General features: G+C 34.0%; 1 protein-coding gene across 2 annotated transcripts; it reads left to right on the forward strand.

Annotated features, from left to right (window-relative positions):
* The first annotated feature begins 2,305 nt into the window (after positions 1-2,305).
* On the forward strand, positions 2,306-21,772 carry LOC143245380 (GTP:AMP phosphotransferase AK3, mitochondrial-like). 2 transcript variants are annotated; one of them, XM_076491650.1, is made up of 5 exons: positions 2,306-2,631; positions 3,295-3,417; positions 9,475-9,647; positions 9,943-10,061; positions 14,826-21,772. In XM_076491650.1, the coding sequence occupies exons 1-5, from the start codon at positions 2,487-2,489 to the stop codon at positions 14,953-14,955; spliced, it is 690 nt and encodes a 229-aa protein (XP_076347765.1). In that variant the 5' UTR covers positions 2,306-2,486; the 3' UTR covers positions 14,956-21,772. The 2 variants fall into 2 exon arrangements, with proteins under 2 accessions (XP_076347765.1, XP_076347767.1); XM_076491652.1 differs by having other exon boundaries at positions 2,316-2,631; positions 9,943-10,117; positions 14,826-14,963.
* The last annotated feature ends 298 nt before the right edge of the window (positions 21,773-22,070 follow it).

The raw sequence follows: 22,070 nt of genomic DNA on the forward strand, positions 1-22,070 counted from the left end.
TCAATGCTGGGCCAGTTCTTCATATTATCTGATGCCATTACTAACTTTGCAAGTACTTTTAACGCTGTATGGCATCAGAGGCGAATTTATAAGCTCAGGTGTCTGAAATTTTTATTGAAGTGTGTCCTATTTATTCATTCGTTTCTTCTAAACCATCACATTACAGTCTTTGTAGAGGATACTTCAAATATTTTCATCTCAATTGGTGGAACCCTCCTAAGTTTCATTTTACCACCACTGTTTTATGTTCAGTATGTTTCTGACATGCCCCTTTCTTTTCCTTCTATTTCTTTCTGTCAGTAGGGCAATACTGTTCAACTAGCCATGTACAAAACAATGATTACACCCAACAGAATGATACAAGTTGTTCTCAGTGGTTTCATTATGTGGAGTTGTCACTGACAATATACCAACAACTTATCAAGAATTATCATAAAATCAGAGCTATTTTCTTTGGCCTAATGTGATATCAGTTTCATCAATGTTAAGATACATATTCGTGTATGAGAGTGTTTGTCTCAAATGTTCTAACATTATGAAATATGTTGGAACCACTTTTGACAAGTATCTTACCTAAAAAGTAGGTATAGTTTCTTTAAGTAATAATGTAACCTCTCAGTTTAAACTTCCTCTGCCTGGCTGGTACCTCTTTGGGTTTAAACCCTCCTATACTTCTAAACAGATATAAAGCTTACCTTTGTCTTCGTCTACTTATATTCTCATTGCGCGGATTTCCATTTATTCTTCATTTATCTTGTTTGAAGATTTTGGAACACCATGCACTTGTTTCAGCATTTCACGTGTGGCTACCTAGTCTTACTAAAGAATTTTATAACTGTATTCTATTTCTGTAATCACTTGTTCACTTCTAGAAAACATTCACCTTCATTACGACCAACATTGTTTCCATACTCAAAATTTTATCTATGCTGAAAAGGTTGGTCATCTCTCCACCAGTCTTTCTACCTTTACTTCTTCTACAATATCTGTTAAGCCTACACGCTGTCATCCTCTTCTGATGATGGTGATCATATTGATATCCCAGAGTGGATTTATACAGAGGATCTCCACCTCAACTGCAGAACAGATGAAGATTACCTTGTGTACCTCGTCTTTCTCATTCAATATTATAAATAAATAAATAAAAAGGCCTGGCATGGCCGAGCGTGTAAGGCGTGCGACTCGTAATCCGAGGGTCGCGGGTTCGCGCCCGCGTCGCGCTAAACATGCTCGCCCTCCCAGCCGTGGGGGTGTATAATGTGACGGTCAATCCCACTATTCGTTGGTAAAAGAGTAGCCCAAGAGTTGGCGGTGGGTGGTGATGACTAGCCTGCCTTCCCTCTAGTCTTACACTGCTAAATTAGGGACGGCTAGCACAGATAGCCCTCGAGTAGCTTTGTGCGAAATTCCAAAAAAACAAAATAAATAAAAATATAAAAACGTGTTTGTTTGTAGTTAAGCACAAAGCTAAAAGGGATATCAAAATGTAAGTCCGTTGACATGCCACTGTATCATAAATACAAAAAATAATGACACACATACACACACTTAGAGAGGTATATGTACATGGAGAACGAAATACTAAAACAATACAAAATTAAATGGAAGCAACACCAACCTGTAACAGTATGAATCCACAAATCTACGAATCTCATATCTATCACGCAATATTTCTTTTCAATTTTATCACAATGTCTCATTTCCTTTAACACAGTTTTATTTTAGCAAGCCCGTCAATGGCAAAGTGGGATGTCTGCGAATTTATACCGATAGAAACCGGGTTTTCATACCTGTGGTGGGCAGAGCAAAAATCGCCCATTTTGTAGCTTTGTGTTTAATTAAAAACAAACAAATCTTTTAATTATACATCCTTTCTTCGTCTTCTCGTCACCTATCCTGGTTAAAGACAGGAGATCCGCCAGCCTTATGCCTGAAGGATGACGTAATCTCATGTGAACATATAAACACTACCGTGTTTATTGCTGTTATTGAATATTCAATATTGAGAGAAATGCTTTGTTGGTAGTAGATGTGACGGATGTTATGTAGTTGCAATATGATAACTTTTCTTCTTGAAATACCATAAAGAACTAAATCAAAATGTAGTGTTTACAAATCATAATAAGCTTTATACTAAGGTAACTTTGATAATATTTTTACTAAAAGCTTTTAAAATTTAGCTATAATTAAATAGTTAACTTTATTTTAAAAAACTACTCAACTTTTCATTGTTTTGAAATGAATTTAATTGCCGATTTGTAAATATTGAATTTATGATAATTTGTAACTTGAAGCGTTCAGCAACAGATGGCAGCAGGTTGAAGGATGTAATCTGTATCAAAGTAAAAAAAAAAAAAAAGTGTTATAGTATATATGTTATTGTTAGTAGAACCTGTAGTTGTATTTATTCAGTTGTTAAGTGTTTCCTGCTTTTTGTTTATAACAAATTCAGTGTAAATGAGTTAATCTATAAGATTAAATTTAATATGATTTCACGTGTATTCAGGGGTGTAATTATGGGTCCACCGGGTTCTGGTAAGGGAACGATTTCATCCCGTATAGCACAAAGCTTTGCGCTTACACATCTCTCCAGTGGCGACTTGCTTAGAGCACAGATTCAGGAAGGAACATGTAAGTTTCAGTTCGTGGTTTGTATTACATATAAACACTTATAACCTATCAAAATCTAAACAATTCAGTAGTATCAGTCAATTACGTTTAGCATTGTTATAATACAGTCTGCCTCAACATGCGGATTGGACTTGTTCTCAGCTTCTAGTAATACAGTTGTTAACTAGTAGTAGTACTAGTACTTGCAATGTGTAATATTAACATTCTCATGATACTACAAACAACTTCTTATCACATTTATTCTGTATACAATTTTCGAAACATTTTTCAAGCAAAATAATTTAATTACCTCCATTTAGTCTCCCGCTGGTACAGCGGTAAGTCTGTGGATGTACAATGTTAAAATCAGCGGTTCGATTCCCCTCGACGGACTTAGAGATAGCCCGATGTGGCTTTGTTGTAAGAAAACACACACTTAGGAAAATTAGTACATGTATTAAGTGTAGATAAAAATGAAATTTATTTGTTAATAATAAAAGTTTTTAACGGTGTACAGTAATACAACTCAAAATTCGAGTTTTCTATATGTAAATATAGATTTATGCAATTTATGGAAAAAAGGCATAATTAAAAGGAGTATATGTACATCAAATATGCCACATTAGAACACCTAATGCATACCCAAGGAGCAAAATCTCTGTCAAGTGTATTTCTTCAACTCAGTTGCAGGTGTTCAAGCCAGTCAGTACATAGAAAGAGGAGAGCTAGTTCCAGACGATCTTGTTGTCCAGTTGATTCTTGCAGAACTGCATTCTAGTTTGAAGAATAAAAACTGGTTGTTGGATGGTAAGGTTGTTATATGATACTAGCATAAAATCATTATTCATAGTCACATGAATAATATATTTATTAATTAACCTCTTTTACTTAGATAATGACATATCTTTCTAAGATCACTTATGGACAGCACTGAACTGTATGTATTTGGTCCTTCAAGGTTTTTGTTGTTTACCTACTGTTGAGAAAAGTAAAATTTAAGAAATAATAAATTTTTTTACCAGGTATTAGCTTCCATTACTGCTGATGGCAAATTATTTCATAAACCGTTCACCCTGATATAAAAATAATTAAAAGTGTCTGAACTGGAGCATAACCTCTCTTTTATCCAAATCCTAAACCTGTGTCTTCTTGTTCTCAAAATACAGCATGAAGAATGCTGAGGCCTTTAACTTATTGGTTGTATGTGTAAACTTCACTGTCAACCCATCTTTCCACAAGATAATACAAGGTAACAGACATTTGTGTAGATTGGTAACTATAAGTTAACCTTTCCATCACCAGAAACATCTCACTATCTCTTCTCTTTTACAGTAAGCTAGTTGGCTTTTTAAAGAAAGGTACAAGAATTGTAAAATTTATTCCAAGTGAGATCTAACTAGTAAACTCTAAACATTATTCCAAGTGAGACCTAATTAGTAAACTGTAAACATTATTTCAAGTGAAACCTAACTAGTAATTTGTAAAAATTATTCCAAATGAGATGTAACTAGTAAACTGTAAACATTATTCCAAGTGAGTCCCAATTAGCAAACTAATAAGTAATCCAACTGAGACCTAACTAGCAAACTGTAAACAGTATTCTCTTATATGCAGTGACTTCATAACTCACTTTCTTACACGTATTAGTTTTAGAACTCACTCTGTTACATGTCGTAATTTTAGAACTCACTTTGTTCTTTGTTGCATGCAGTATTTTTATAACACACTTTGTTACATGCAATAGTTTCAGAACTCACTCTGTTACATGTAATTTTAGACTTTGCTTTGTTACATGCAGTAATTTTAAAACTGACTTTGTTAGATGCCCTAGTTTTAGAACTCACTTTGTTCTTTGTTACAGGCAGTAGTTTTTATAACTCACTCTGTTACATGCAGGGTTTTAAGAGTCACTTTGTTGCATGCTTTAGTTTAGAACTCACTTTGTTAGATGCACTAGTTTTAGAACTCACTTTGTTATATGTAGTAGTTTTTAGAACTCACTTTGTTACATGCAATAATTTTAGAATTTACTTTGTTACATGTAGTAATTTTAGAACCCACTTTGTTACATGCAGTAGTTTTAAAACTCACTCTGTTATATGCAGTAGTTTTTTAAAACTCATTTTGTGACAGGCAGTAGTTTTAGAACTCCACTTTGTTACATGCAGTAGTTTCAGAACTCACTCTGTTACGTGTAATTTTAGACTTTGTTTTGTTACATGCAGTAGTTTTTAGAACTCACTTTGGTACATGCAAGACATGCTTTCTTGTGTAATCATACAGAATTCTTCCCTCAGATATTTTCAGTTTGTTATGCTTTCTTTGTGTACTCTGACGACTTTGATTAGCCACTATATTAAAACCAAATACATACATTATTTGAACTAAGTTTCTTTCACCCATGTGAAATAGAGTGATGTTATAGTATATCAGGTGACTGCTTGTACTTAAAGTGTAAAAATTACACATCATAGTTTATATGAAAAGTTGTGGCAGCCAATTAGTTTGAAACTTATAAAACCCCATTTAATGAGGAAAGCATGTTCTAAGGTCTGTAGGAAATAATGTAAAAACATGAGAAAGTTTTTACTGGAGTTACAGCAGTAATAATCATTATACAGCAGTAAAAATCATTATACAGCAGTAAAATCATTATACAGCAGTAACAATCATTATACAGCAGTAATAATCATTATACAGCAGTAACAGTCATTATACAGCAGTAACAGTCATTATACAGCAGTAACAGTCATTATACAGCAGTAATAGTCATTATACAGCAGTAATAATCATTATACAGCAGTAATAGTCATTATACAGCAGTAACAGTCATTATCTTGGATTCATTACTGACTTTAGTTTTGTTGTGTGTGGCAGTATATTCCTCACATAACTTTATAATTTCTCTGTGTATTTCTAGAACAGCTTCATTGTTGTTTATTTTAATTTTTTATTTATGATATATATGTTAACTAATTTGTGATAATGTTTGTTAGTTCATTGTTATTTTTGCATTTCACACAAATGTACAGTTTATTTTAAACAGTACATTCACATCAAACCTTTAGATATTTTATCTCAACACTAATAAAACTGTTATTCATATTCTGAAACAAACAAATGTTTACCTAAACTCCCAAAAATATAACATCACAATTATGTTTCACTGAACACCAGACAAGATTTTATGTAGGGTTTAGTTCCCAATGATGTGAAAATGCTTGAAGTAAATATATAGAAGAGATGTGTGTTATGAGTATTGAAAGCATATCTAAAAACCACAATGTTTTGTCCTTCTTGGGTCATCATATTACTTATTTCGTATGTAAAGGTTTATAATATTCATATCAGAAGTCTGTCTCTACCACATATATATGTAGGGTTTAGGGTATATATAGTGTGGTTTTAGTAATGCTACATCCATTTAATAATAATTCATACTCATCTCTTATTTTAACACTGAATATTCATTAATATGAAGTGATGTAAAAAGCTAAGAAGTTATTTTTATTTCCTGATTTTGGTCTATCTGTTGTTTTATGCATCCTTTGTTATCGTTAGGTCTGATTAAGGGTATTGTAAACATAACATTACATGAACTTGCCTCATGCTGGCTGACTTAACTGATAAAAACGATTTTGCCTACTTTAAGAAATTTCACATATGTAATTATATTGTTATTTGTGTATCTACACTTGAAGTTTCCAGAATGACTGTGGTTCTTCATCCTGTTGTATGTGAAAGCCCTTGTAGGTGGAATCTCCATTGCTTCATGGTGTTGTTTTATGACAGCAAACCAGTATTTTTCAATATTTAAATATTAGTTGCATTGTGGTTTTACCCGTTTTTTAGAGCTAACTATATAAAGTAGGAAGGAAATTCCTTATTTCAACTAATAAATTAATATCTCCTTTAAGAACAAACATTTTTAGTAGAGAAATTAAAAACATTTTTATTTTCTGAGGATTATTTTAATGGTTTGATATTTGTTTTTAACTAATCCAACTTTGAATCCATATAATTACATTTTAAAAACAAGGAGTTCCAATATGGTACTTCTCTGTACTCACAAGATTAGTTATTATCATTTGGTGCTGCCCTCTATATGCAAAATTTTTTGTTATGCTTGCCACAAGCCTTCTGCACACCCTGCTGGAATCAAATGATTTCAATGTCTGTCATTCGTGTAAATCATCATGTATCAGTACTCCACCAATAGGAGCATAGTACACTCTTATGACTTCCTCTATGCACCTGTACCAAACTGTTACACCTTGTTTTGTAGTGCTTGCATTCAGACATCTTTCTTTGTGATCAGTGTCAGTGCTTTAGATTGCATTAGTTATAGAAGTCATTTCAATTTATTCTGGTCACATTTAATTTCACTTCAGATGTTTTTCTCATCTGCGACTACAAGAATTTCAAAGCTTATGTCACAGCTTTGAGTGTCTCACACAGGCACTTCACCACAGACTTCAAGTGCTGGCAGCCTGTCAGGATATTTGTTGGTCTTTATTCACAGGAAGACTGAACGTTGTGTGGGTCAATCTTTATTTCCAGAACTTGCCCCACTTCTTCCTGAACATGTGGAACCTTGGCAGGCTGATGAGGACTTTCATCACCTGTTTCCATCTCTCACATTTGCCATACCTTCTCATGATCTTTCTAATGAGTTCAGCCTTTCATGGGTATTTTTGAGGCTTTATTTCTCAGGTATGTGAATTTCTCTCTTGCTTCTATAGCTTATGACTCGCATCCTTTGTTATTGAATGACTATATTTTCCAATCCCATTTGTTTTTTCCATCCTCCTCCAAAATTCGAGTTAATGCTGACCAATTTGGCTCTCAGTTGGGATATAGTGTTAGTGTGCCTCATCTCCCATGGGCCTCTGATCAGTATACCCTTGTATATCAGAGTACTGACTATCTATATCCTGACCAACAACTGCTTGGTTCTGTTTTACCCGTTTCGAGAGCAGGTCCTCAATTCTCCAGAAGTCTTACCTATGACCAATGTTCCTGCCTTTGTCTGACCATTATTACTCTTTTGTGGTACCTTTCTTCTATCCATCTCCTGTCTGAGGCTCTTCACAGAAATCCTATGAAATTTTCTGAGTGCATCCTCTCCCTATTTACCTTCACATTGGTTCATTTATCATCTTCGAATTTGGCTTTACAAATATGGTTTATCTGTTATTGGGAACTTTTAAATTGTGATGCTATCTTATCTACAAACCATTTAAGTTCTCCTTATTTCCAGTATTTATGTATGTGTGGCTCTACATCTTAATGTTTCATCTTTGATACAATCCTTGGAGTCTCAGGTGACATCTGTCCAACATCAGTCTACCATTTCACATATAATTCCTTGTTTCTCTCAGTCAGAGCTGAACATGGAACCTATTTTGGCCTATCATACTTCCCCTTACCAGCTCTTACCTGTCCCTCCTTGAGGTACCACAGTTCATCATTTTACTCAATGACACATGATATGCTAACAACAGTTAGCCTATTTTGGCCTATCATCCTTCCCCTTACCAGCTCTTACCTGTCCCTCCTTGAGGTACCACAGTTCATCATTTTACTCAATGACACATGATATGCTAACAACAGTTCAGTTGACTACCTGGTGTGTTCAAGTCCAGTGAGGGATTGACTTGCAGCCATCATTCATTAGTGCCATTCTTTCATTATAGATGTTTTGGTTCTTCAAATTTTGGCCAGAGGGACTTGAAATTCTGTTTAGATTGAATCAATCAACATAAGTCCTCACATAGGTTTTGAGTTGTCTGTCTTCCTCCCTCAGTTTCCTTTGTCTGTGTTGTAGTTTACAGTGGTGATATGTAGGATTGTTCGAGTTTTGTCATCAGCTATCTCTTGTTCTATCTTCTCAGTCAGTTCTAGCTTATTTCATGGTTCACGTGATGGACATCCTCTCAAGACCAGATGTCATATTCTGGGATTGATAGCTTGGAGTTGATTGTGTGTCACATACCCAGGAATTAGTGTGGTTTTCAATTTCCCGGTTAGGTGAAGATGATAAAATCCTCATTAAATATTTGTGTGGGCATTTGTATTCTTGAGAAGGCTTTGGATGTAGTTGACTTACTGAGTAAAGTCCATCACATCCTAGCCACTTACATCCTAGAATGTATCCTTGTTTACACACTTTCTTCTTGTGGGATTCAGTTACTATACTTTTCTTCAGTTAGGATCACTTTCTTACCACTTGGATGTACTCACATTTTTCATCCTGTTTTCTTACACATTACACCATTGGGCAAAGAATATGCCTGAATCAAAACTGGTGTGATCCCCTCTTCAAATTTGACTCTGTCGTATACAGAGGTATCCTTTGTACACTTTCAAGGAGTACATCTCTTCTTCCCTCACACCAGTTCCTCCTCCTACTCAGTGTGAGAAGAGGGAAGTACCATATCAAAAGTTATAATTTGCCTATAGTTACAATAGGTACTTCGAACACTTCCTCCTTGCTCAGTTCCGGTATTTCTGTCATCTGCCAAAGTTTGAAGTTATGGTTTCTTGAAAGGAGTCACATGCATCATACTGTATTTCTAATGGTGGAACAGTGATGCATGATGATTTATAAAATCATTTGGTTTCTGTAGATGGGTGCAGAAAGCTTGTGGCATCTTTAGTAAAAAGGTTCACCTGTGGAAGGCAGCACTAAACAGGAATAGCTAATCCTATGGGCCCGAGTGAAGTATTTGTTAGAAAATTATAACTTTTATCTCTGCTTACATTGTTTGTAACAGGAAAATGAGCTGATTACTTATCTACGTAGCCAAGTTAAGAATATAACATAGCATCCTTGAACTTGGTTTCAATATTTTTGTTAAACAGGATTTCCAAGTACAGTGTCACAGGCTAAAGCTCTTCAGAAAAACTTCTCCTTATCATGTGTTTTGAACTTAAATGTACCTGATGACATTATCATTGAAAGAGTTAAGGACCGGTGGGTGCATGCACAAAGTGGCAGGACTTACCACATACAGTTCAAGCCTCCTAAAGTTCCTGTGAGTAAAGATGTAATAAAAACACTATGAATGTATTCTGTGAGAGTGACTTAACCACACATGTCTTTAACAGTGTTTTTTTGTAGAATGTTCACCTCAGATAATAAATTTGTTTAAAGTGGATGGAATATATTTTCTTTTATTATTATATTTGTCATGGGCAGCCTCATTTTAATGCCTTTTGTAAAGTTTTCATTTGTGTTCAATGTCACTGGTGGTCTGGTTATACACAATATATAACTTCCATCTAATTACATGTTTCAGTTGATGAAAGTTTGCTTTTGATTCATCACAGGGTTTTGATGATGTGACAGGAGAACCACTGATCCAGAGACAAGATGACAGACCTGAGACAGTTCAAAATAGACTAAGGAACTACAAGAAACAATCTGTAGCTGTACTGGAGTTTTATAAGTACTCTTACAATGCCTTGTTCACCATACATAACTGAATTGTAACCAAACACAAAAGTAGTTATTGTACCTATGTATGGCTAAACCTTCTGTAAAACAAACTTTTAATATTACAAGGTACAGCTTTTACAGTAAGAATAGTTTTTAGAAGAAGAACAAAAATTTTGTTTTGAATGTACTTATTGATGAAATATATTATAAGTTAAAGCTTTCACAGTAAGATATATTTTAAGAATGTATACTATTTAAACTCAGTTTGTGTTATCTGAAATGTACCCTAGCTTCGTGCAACCTGTCTATTACTTGTTTAGCATCTGTACCACTCTTGTCACCAAAATCTCAAACCTGATATTAGTTTCAAGTAAGTACTTACTGTAAAAGTTGTAAACTGAAATCAAGTATACTGTATCGGTAAGTAAACCCAAAATGAAACTTTTATTAGATCTATAAGATTGCATACAATGCCTGCAATTTTGTAAATAGATATCTTTATTTAAAATGTCATAAAACTTATAGTTGTAAGTCTTTGAATTACATCATAGTAGAAGAAGGTACAAAATGACCTTCAAGAAGGTACAAAATATGACAGAATATCTCAGTAAAACATAATGTTTCTAAAAAATGCTTCAATATATTTACAAAAGAAATTACTCAAAGATCCAGTACAATTTTTTTTTTTTTTATTAAAACCACAACCACAAATATGATTTTATTGTACCTCATACATATTCAAACAAAGTCAGTGTACATAATAGAGTTAGTGATAATTTGATGTAAGGTAACTCTGTAAGTTTGTATATATATTGAATAGGATGTTATCATTAGGTGTGACAGTCAATGATGAGGTGATTATGGTTTCTTCACAAGTTTATCTGTGTATTCAGTAGGATTTATATAATACACAGTTAGGATACAGTTACTATGTATCAAATGACACATATCACACTACTTCTTTCATAGAATTCTTCTGTCTGGAGTTCTAATGATTTCTTTCTTTTACCTGAAAGGGTACTATAATGGATAATGCACTACTTTGGGCACATAATTAGATTTGATGCCCAATAAAATTGAACCAGGTACACACACACACACACACACACACACACATTCCTTGCTGGCACCAGGAAATTAATATAACAAAACATTTTTAGTTTGGTAAAAATAAGAATGGATCAACACATACCTAATCTAGCTAGTTATAGTAGTATATAGTTTTAAGCCTAATCTAGCTAGTTATAGTAGTATATAGTTTTAAGCCTAATCTAGCTAGTTATAGTAGTATATAGTTTTAAGCCTAACCTAGGCAGTTATCGTAGTATACAGTTTTAAACCTAACCTAACCAGTTATTGTAGTATATAGTTTTAATCCTAACCTAGCCAGGTATAGCAGCATATAGTTTTAAACCTTACCGAGACAGTTATAGTCGTATATAGTTTTAAACCTTACCTAGACAGTTATAGTCGTATATAGTTTTAAACCTTACCTAGACAGTTATAGTCGTATATAGTTTTAAACCTTACCTAGACAGTTATAGTCGTATATAGTTTTAAACCTTACCTAGACAGTTATAGTCGTATATAGTTTTACACCTTACCTAGACAGTTATAGTCGTATATAGTTTTAAACCTTACCTAGACAGTTATAGTCGTATGTAGTTTTCAACCTTACCTAGACAGTTATAGTCGTATGTAGTTTTCAACCTTACCTAGACAGTTATAGTCGTGTGTAGTTTTCAACCTTACCGAGACAGTTATAGTGGTATGTAGTTTTCAACCTTACCTAGACAGTTATAGTCGTATATAGTTTTCAACCTTACATAGACAGTTATAGTCGTATATAGTCTTCAACCTTACCTAGACAGTTATAGTCGTATATAGTTTTCAACCTTACCTAGACAGTTATAGTCGTATGTAGTTTTCAACCTTACCTAGACAGTTATAGTCGTATGTAGTTTTCAACCTTACCTAGACAGTTATAGTCGTATGTAGTTTTCAACCTTACCTAGACAGTTATAGTCGTATGTAGTTTTCAACCTTACCTAGACAGTTATAGTCGTATGTAGTTTTCAACCTTACCTAGACAGTTATAGTCGTATGTAGTTTTCAACCTTACCTAGACAGTTATAGTCGTATGTAGTTTTCAACCTTACCTAGACAGTTATAGTCGTATGTAGTTTTCAACCTTACCTAGACAGTTATAGCCGTATGTAGTTTTCAACCTTACCTAGACAGTTATAGTCGTATGTAGTTTTCAACCTTACCTAGACAGTTATAGTCGTATATAGTTTTCAACCTTACCTAGCTAGTTATAGTGGTGTATAGTTTTACACTTAACTTAGCCAGTTATAGTAGTGTATAGTTTTAAACCTACCCTAGCCAGTTATAGCATATATAGTTTTAAACATAACCTAGCTTGTTATAGCATATATAGTTTTACACCTTACCCACCTAGTTATAGTAGTATATAGTTTTAAACATAACCTAGCTAGTTATAGCATATATAGTTTTACACCTTACCCACCTAGTTATAGTAGTATATAGTTTTAAACATAACCTAGCCAGTTATAGCATATATAGTTTTAAACCTAATCTAGCCAGTTTAGCAGTGTATAGTTTTAAACCTAATTTAGCCAGTTATTGCAGTATATAATTTTTAACCTAACCTAGCTAGTTATAGTAGTATATACAGTCATGATAAAAAGTGTTTGTAACCCTCCGTCCCAAGTAGTTTTTTCCTCATAACTTAAAAAGTATCATGATTAAGCTAACAGACGTATGTCATATTATAAATATTATACTAACACACATCTACATAAATTTTTATGTAAATTAAACGAAACATAAACTGTTTATAAACAAATAACCAAAAATAGGAGGAGCAGAAAGTGTTCGTACAGTTCAGAACATGAAAAAACTGATATTCACGTAAAAATTTTTAGTTTGACCAATAAACTACATTGTAACATTCCAGAACTAGACACTGGGTTCATAATTATTGGAATTTAGCCAGCAAAAAATGTACTTCCGGTAATTTAGCGCTGTCTTTGTCATTATCTGCTTGGTCATCATGGTGAACAGGAAACAACTGTCCAGTGATTTAAGAAACCAAATTATTGTAAAATACAAGTCTTGTATGTCTCTTTCCGGTATTGCTACACACCTTAATGTGCCGAAATCTTCTGTTTAAAGCATAATTGCCAAGTTTAAGCTTACAGGATCAACTGCTAACCTCCCTCATTCCGGACACCCTACCAAAATTCCAGAGAGAACCAAGAGGAAGGTTCTCAGCAAAGTTAGTAGGAACCCTCGTTTAACACGTAATGATATACAAAGAATGGTAAGGGAAACTGAGATTGAAGTAAGCACCTCTTCAGTTACGAACATGTTACACTCTTCTGGGTTCAAAGCATGCTGTCGTCGTAGAACTCCATATTTAAAGCCTGTTCATTTAGAAGCATGATTGAGGTATACAAGAAAGCATGTAGATAAACCCTTTACCTATTGGAAGAGTATTCTTTTGGTCAGACGAGACTAAAATCGAGCTTTTCGACCACAGTGATGTTCGTAATATTTTCCGTAAGAAAAGGGAACAAAATCTTCCAAAGAACACCGTCCCTACAGCTAAACATGAAGGTGGCTGGATCATGCTATGGGGTTCCTTCAGCTCTTCTGGTGTAGGCAGCCTTCACCACGTCAACGGAATCATGAAAAAAGAAGAGTACGTTGATATATTAGGCACTTATATCAAGAATGATGCTTGGAACTTGCGGCTTGGGCGTCGTTGGATCTTCCAGCACGACAATGACCCTAAGCACACATCGAAATATGTGCAATCCTGGTTGCAGAGGTATCATATAAGCATTCTGGAGTGGCCATCGCAGTCACCCAATTGAAAACATTTGGCATGAGTTGAAGACCAGGGTTCATCAGCATTATCTGAAAAATTTGCAAGAGTTGGAGGCCTTTCGTAGAGAAGAATGGAAGAAAATACCAGTCGAGTACTGTCAAATGATCATGGAGGCCTATGAGGAGAGATTGCATCAAGTAATTCACCTGAAAGGCTACACAACTGACAGTTAAAGTGGATGCATGAACACTTTCTGCTCCATCTATGTTTGGTTATTTGTTTATAAACAGTTTATTTGTTGTTAAATTTACATAAAAATTTATGTAGATGTGTGTTAGTATAATATTTATAATATACTGTACTTTCATTATCCTAATCATGATACTTTTTAAGTTATGAGGAAAAACTACTCACAATGTAGGGGTACGAACACTTTCTGTCATAACTGTAGTTTTAATTATGCCTTCTTCTAGAATTTAAATTCCATATTACTATAGTGAGCTAGGTTATGAATATATCAATTTGTGCTTGTCTTTATAAAGTTTAAACATTTTTTTATTATACTTACAACTTTAGTGTAATACTAAATTTCGGTAACATACCCTAGTTTTACTGATTTCTTGATAGGAAAAATTGTTTAAAGATAAATTATTTTCTAACTATTTCTGATTCATATATTTTTAGTTCTCCTTGCTAATTCTTAGTGTTAGTGTAAGTATTAGTATGTTTGTTTCTATTCCTTGTTCATTAGTGTAACGTGTTTGTTTCTATTCCTTGTTCATTAGTGTAACGTGTTTGTTTCTATTCCTTGTTCATTAGTGTAACGTGTTTGTTTCTGTTCCTTGTTCATTAGTGTAACGTGTTTGTTTCTATTCCTTGTTTCATATTGATTATTTGCATGTGTTACGGTTATTTCAGGGAAAGAGGGTTACTGCAGGAGTTCACGGGAAAAGAATCAGATGAAATTTGGCCCCGAGTTCAGGCCTACCTTTCTTCGTTAATAGACAGGAAGCAAGACAGAAGTGTTGAAAGACTTGAGTTAACATAGAACTGCTGACTGAGTTTATAGAATACTATTGAAAACTTGACTGTCTTTCAGGAGGGGTTTTATAGTTTTACATATCTCAACGAAAAGTTCTTATATGTTGTTCCACGTTATTTTGTCTGTGCCCAAAGTTTTTAATGTTCAAATGATAATTTTATTGGTTTTTAATCTTTTATTTAGTACCATTCTTATGGAACATTTGTTAAGTTGAAAGAATCTAAGCCAGTGTTTCTCAACATCCCACATGGTGTCCTTCCCTTAGCAATTCCAGGCTCCTCCAAATATTCCCCATCCTTAAATCATCATGAAATAATAAATTATTTGCATCATTGTAATAGTAATTATTTATAATACTAATTAATGAAATTCAGTTAGTCTACAAAACATAATTATTGTAAAATAATTATTTAAAGGTGATTATTTGACCAAATATGAAAGGAAATAGGAAGCAACACTTATTTCTACAAAACAAAACACTTAATTAACGACTAATTAAATTAAAGGTGATTATTTGGCCAAAAATTTAAAGAAGAAAAGAAATCAACTTTGATTTCAGAATTGTAACTGAATATCAGATTTCCATTTGAATTGTACAACTTTAATGTGAACCTTGAGCCTCGTGCTGAGAAAATCAAGGAACAAAACAAGTCCATCAACTCATCAATCTGATCAGAGCTTATAGCCATATACTCATTGTTTTTGCAGTTAAAAAGAAATGGTAAGTAATTCAAGAGGGAAAGTTAAATTATTGGAGATCAGTAAATCTGTCTTTTAACTCAACATGGAGGTTGGAAAGATGTTCAGAGATGATTTGAAGGACATCATCTGATGGTTTATATTTGCTGAGATGCATGGATTGTGACAGATTATTCTTCAAGTTATGGGCTTTCCAAAAGTTTAGTTTGTTTATAAAACTACATTTTGGTTTTGCAATCTGAGTTTTTTTTGTTCACCCTGCAGTTCCTTGTTTAAAGTGTTCAGTTTACCAAAAATATCTGTAAGATATGAAATCAAGGTCTTGGATTCACTGGATTTCAAGAACTGAAAGTCCTTGGTCCCTACCAATGTCTAACAAGGTGTTGTACAGAGCACTGAACCTTCCCAGACAGTTGCCTTTCAAGAGCCATCGCATGTGTGTATGAAGAGGTAATCTCAAGTAATTCTTGTTCATGCCCTGACAAAATGCTTTGAACAGTCTCTCAGTCTTAGGATGGGTTTTTATCAAATTTACCAATTTGGTTACCTTTTTCATTGTTTCGTCCAGCTTAGGACCAATACTTGCAGCTGCCAAACTCTCTGTGAATAATACAGTGAATGGTCATCATATCTGGATTATCATCTTTCAGAAGTTTAAATGCTCTCTTGTGTCATCCCATCATTGTTGGAGCACCTCCTGCAACAGTGGACACACTAAGTACATTATAGACATCTTGTGATGTGTTCATGGTTGTTAAAGACACACAAAGCATTATCTCTTTCATGAATTTTGAGTTGTGCTAGAACCTGGCATAGGCCATTAGAGTGACTTCACTGTCTTGGACAGTTATCTTGTCGAAGGCCACTGAAAATGTGGTCATTTGGATGATTGTGGTCAATTGTATCTTTATGTCTCCTGCAATATCATTGATGAGGCAGCAAACAGTATCATTGCTGATGCATAAGGTGGCAAGTTCCTGGTCAGCTCTTTTTCTGTCTTATATTGTCTGGAAGTATACCTCAAAGATTGGTTTCAGCAACTCTTTGCCATCAGTTTGAAGTCAAGACTTCTTAGCAAGAAGAAAACTGAATTTATAACTAGTTTGGAGCCCACATTCATTCACACTAGTTTGTGTTTTGAACATTGCATCAAATGACTTCTGTTTGCTCTTTGACCTCTGTTCACTCAGGTATTTGAAGTACTTGAGAGGTTTTCCTGCGTGTTCTGGATGTACATTCTTGAGGTATCCTACCAGTTTTGCTGGCTTCATATAATCATTACGGAGGGAATTGCAGCACAGCAAGCAGTAAGATTTGGTTTCTTCAGTAGCATCACAAATGAAACCAAAATTTAAATGGTCTGCTGAATATTAGCAGACTTTCTTGTAGATGTTTGCAAATGCCAGCAGCTCAGACAATGTCTGTTTTGGCATTTTGAATAAAATATGGAAAAACAGAAAACACAAACTTGGTCAGACAGACACAGAAACGTAAATACTTTGTATACAAATATGGAAAAATAAAAAATATGATAAAACAGGAGAAATTCACAATATTCTCCTCTCCAAACAGCTAACCAAAATTCCTTCCCTTGGGCTTGAAATTCCTCCTGTGGGGATCCAAGTGAACTCCATTGAGAATCATTGATCTAAACAGATGTGTAGAGATATTTTATTGTGGGAAGTATGAACCATTATATTGACTTTTAATTGAGCATTTATAACCAATTTATGAAAAATGATCAGAGATATGGAACCCAAGTAGAGGGTTTATTTATTGTTTCAAAGGTGATTGTGAACTTTAAATTCAAACAACATTTGGAACAAGAATTCAGTTTAAAGTCTTCAAGCTACAAGGTTGTACCAAGGTAGAACCCATCATTTGTATTAGAGTAGGGTTAAATGATAATTAGCTAATTCTGGTGCAAAATGTTTTTCCCATGAATTTTTAGTTAAAATGTAAATACATTATTTTATATGTCCAAGTATTTGAGAGATACCTTCATTGTTTGTACAAATTCTACCAGATATTGTTGAATATTTCAAGTTCATTAAGGAGCTTGCTCGTGATGAAGGTTAAGTCCATTGAGTGTTTTCACGCTGTACACATTGGGTGAACTAGCTCTGAGGGAATGAGAGTTTTCACGCTGTACACGTTGGGTGAACTAGCTCTGAGGGAATGAGAGTTTTCACACTGTACACGTTGGGTGAACTAGCTCTGAGGGAATGAGAGTTTTCACGCTGTACATGTTGGGTGAACTAGCTCTGAGGGAATGAGAATTTTCACGCTGTACACGTTGGGTGAACTAGCTCTGAGGGAATGAGAGTTTTCATGCTGTACACGTTGGGTGAACTAGCTCTGAGGGAATGAGAGTTTTCACGCTGTACACGTTGGGTGAACTAGCTCTGAGGGAATGAGAGTTTTCACGCTGTACACGTTGGGTGAACTAGCTCTGAGGGAATGAGAGTTTTCACGCTGTACACGTTGGGTGAACTAGCTCTGAGGGAATGAGAGTTTTCACGCTGTACACGCGTTGGGTGAACTAGCTCTGAGGGAATGAGAGTTTTCACGCTGTACACGTTGGGTGAACTAGCTCTGAGGGAATGAGAGTTTTCACGCTGTACACGTTGGGTGAACTAGCTCTGAGGGAATGAGTGTTTTCACGCTGTACACGTTGGGTGAACTAGCTCTGAGGGAATGAGAGTTTTCACGCTGTACACGTTGGGTGAACTAGCTCTGTGGGAATGAGTGTTTTCACGCCTGTACACGTTGGGTGAACTAGCTCTGAGGGAATGAGAGTTTTCAAGCTGTACACGTTGGGTGAACTAGCTCTGAGGGAATGAGAGTTTTCACGCTGTACACGCTGGGTGAACTAGCTCTGAGGGAATGAGAGTTTTCACGCTGTACACGTTGGGTGAACTAGCTCTGAGGGAATGAGTGTTTTCACGCTGTACACGTTGGGTGAACTAGCTCTGAGGGAATGAGAGTTTTCACGCTGTACACGCTGGGTGAACTAGCTCTGAGGGAATGAGTGTTTTCACGCTGTACACGTTGGGTGAACTAGCTCTGAGGGAATGAGTGTTTTGACGCTGTACACGTTGGGTGAACTAGCTCTGAGGGAATGAGTGTTTTCACGCTGTACACGCTGGGTGAACTAGCTCTGAGGGAATGAGAGTTTTCACGCTGTACACGCTGGGTGAACTAGCTCTGAGGGAATGCTATGTCTGAATTTATCATCTTATGGTTCAAATTTTTATACTTATGTATAAATTAGATAATTTCAACAAGACCTTAATGTATTGGTTTAGATTGTGATGGTTATATTTTGATAGGTGATTAAAGTGTTACAGTACACTGTGTGAGTAGACTTAGTTCTTGGGCATAGAATTTCTATATAGGTTTTACTGGTGTCTGTTTGCTTATTGTAACTTTTAAAGTTTATTCATCATATGTTTGGAGTGTTCACGAATTGTTAAACTGTTAATGATGTTGGATATGCTATAAAAAACATATACTTTAGTTTTCTTATGTATTTATTGGTGCACTTCAGTAACTGTGTATGTTTATTTTGACTATGTCATCTAACTTTCAACAGAATTAACTGACCTGTAAACATAGATGCTGTAAAGTAAATAAATACAAAACAAACTTCCACTAAATTCAAGTCACTAGACCATACAGAAGTACTTCATGTCAGAAACATGAAGTCCAGTTATTCAAAATTTAAACAGTCTAGAGAACAGATACACCTACTAAAGTGGAAGTTTATCCCAAAAACTCATACAGAAGTATTCAATGAAGCTTATTTTAATGTAACTTTGATCTAAAAAATTAACAATCAATGTTTAAAGCACTATTTTATTTTCCTTCCAAAGTGACTGTCTTCAACTTCTGAATATTTCACATGTACACAAATCTTTGTTTAATGTGGTGATATTACACTCACATGTAAAGGTAAATATAAAGTCACTTGACGTTAGATAATTGCAGTAGGTTTACCTTGAATACAAGGTACCCTTTTAAAGGTAAATATAAAATCACTTGGGGTTAGATAATTGCAGTAGGTTTACCTTGAACACAAAGTACCCTTTCAAAGGTAAATATAAATTCACTTGGATTTAGATAATTAAAATAAGTTTACCTTGAACACAAGGTACTTTTGTAAAGGTAAATATAAAGTCACTTGGGTTTAGATAATTAAAATAAGTTTACCTTGAACACAAGGTACTTTTGTAAAGGTAAATATAAAGTCACTTGGGTTTAGATAATTAAAATAAGTTTACCTTGAACACAAGGTACTTTTGTAAAGGTAAATATAAAGTCACTTGGGTTTAGATAATTAAAATAAGTTTACCTTGAACACAAGGTACTTTTGTAAAGGTAAATATAAAGTCACTTGGTTTAGATAATTAAAATAAGTTTACCTTGAACACAAGGTACTTTTGTAAAGGTAAATATAAAGTCACTTGGGTTTAGATAATTAAAATAAGTTTACCTTGAACACAAGGTACTTTTGTAAAGGTAAATATAAAGTCACTTGGTTTAGATAATTAAAATAAGTTTACCTTGAACACAAGGTACTTTTGTAAAGGTAAATATAAAGTCACTTGGGTTTAGATAATTAAAATAAGTTTACCTTGAACACAAGATACTTTTGTAAAGGTAAATATAAAGTCACTTGGGTTTAGATAATTAAAATAAGTTTACCTTGAACACAAGGTACTTTTGTAAAGGTAAATATAAAGTCACTTGGGTTTAGATAATTAAAATAAGTTTACCTTGAACACAAGGTACTTTTATAAAGGTAAATATAAAGTCACTTGGGTTTAGATAATTAAAATAAGTTTACCTTGAACACAAGGTACTTTTGTAAAGGTAAATATAAAGTCACTTGGGTTTAGATAATTACAGTAAGTTTACCTTGAACACAAGGTACTTTTGTAAAGGTAAATATAAAGTCACTTGAGTTTAGATAATTATGATAAATTTGCCTGGAACACATGGATTTCTTTGAAACAGTGTTTAATATCTGCTTTGAGCTACAGTAGTTTAGAAAATAACATATCCTTGTTGAAATGTTCTTGTATTTCCATCAAATGGTTTGAGATAAAAGGTTTCTCTACAAAAATAATAAACTAAATGCTGATCTGAATGGAAATAATTTATATATGCAGGGAATTTTTCGTATACTAGTCTGACATATGGATGTGTACTTATCTTATTGCCAAAGTTGAAATTATGTTTATGGTAATATAATTCAGATAAATTATATATTTATATTCAAATAAGTCATAATATTTGTTCATAATTAAGTTTTAGAATTTTAAAAAATGCCCATAGTTCTCTTCATGTTATAAAAATCAGATGATCTGTTTATGTTAATTGTATACAAGAACTTGGCCAGGATTATTTGTAATATTTTAACTGGTATAGTAAAACAAACATCTCTTAAAACTTAATTGTTTAAATCAACTTATTAATACTTTGAAAATGTTTGTATGAAATGATACAAAGACACTTTAAGGAAATAAATGTCAGTTTGTTTTTCACTTTAGAACATTTACAGTGCAGGTCTGCACCATGTATTGGTGTGACTGGATTGTTTTTCTCTAAATTCAATCATTCTCTGTGATTTTCAAAAGCTGATGATTATGTGGAAACCACATGTATGATTCTCATTAACTTGTACACTTCTGCAGTTTGTGCTGCTTACATGATTTAAAAATTATTTAAAAGCATGATGTCTACCTCAAGGCCAGTCAAAGAACTATTACTTCTTCAGTTACCCAAATGTTTACACCCTTTAAAAATATGTTGTTTAAAGTCAGTACCCAACTGTTTAAAAATATTTCTACCTTGAGGCTACTAAAAATGTTTCTCTTCTAGTCACCCAACTGTTTATACTGTTTAAAAATATTATTTTTACCTTGAGGCTAGTAAAAAATGTTTCTCTGTTCTTGTCACCCAGCTGTTTATACTGTTTAAAAATATTATTTGTACCTTGAGGCTAGTAAAAAAATGTTTAATTCTGTTCTAGTCAGTCTGTTAAAAGTATTTGGAACATTTGTTTCTTGCAAAATGAATGTGTACTTCACAGAAATTAAAACATGTCAGTTTTAATTCCACCTGGATTCTATCACTTTTTAACACAATCTTTGAACACCACATTTTGTGTAAGACAGTCTGTTTCACTACTTGTTTTGCATCCACACTCAAACATGGGCCATTATATATAGGTTTATTGATTACATACTTAAAAAGGAATGTATCTTTCCTTCTGACCACTTGAAAAATAATTTATCATCAAAGTTACAAAGATATGTCCTCAGAATTGTAGTGAGTTTGTGATAGTTATCAATAGATGTATGTTTCTGCAGCGATAAACTGGTTGTGTTCATCTACAAATGTGTCACCATATTAAT

Source organism: Tachypleus tridentatus, chromosome 2 (assembly GCF_004210375.1).
Source record: "Tachypleus tridentatus isolate NWPU-2018 chromosome 2, ASM421037v1, whole genome shotgun sequence".
Taxonomy (NCBI): Eukaryota; Metazoa; Arthropoda; class Merostomata; order Xiphosura; family Limulidae; genus Tachypleus; species Tachypleus tridentatus.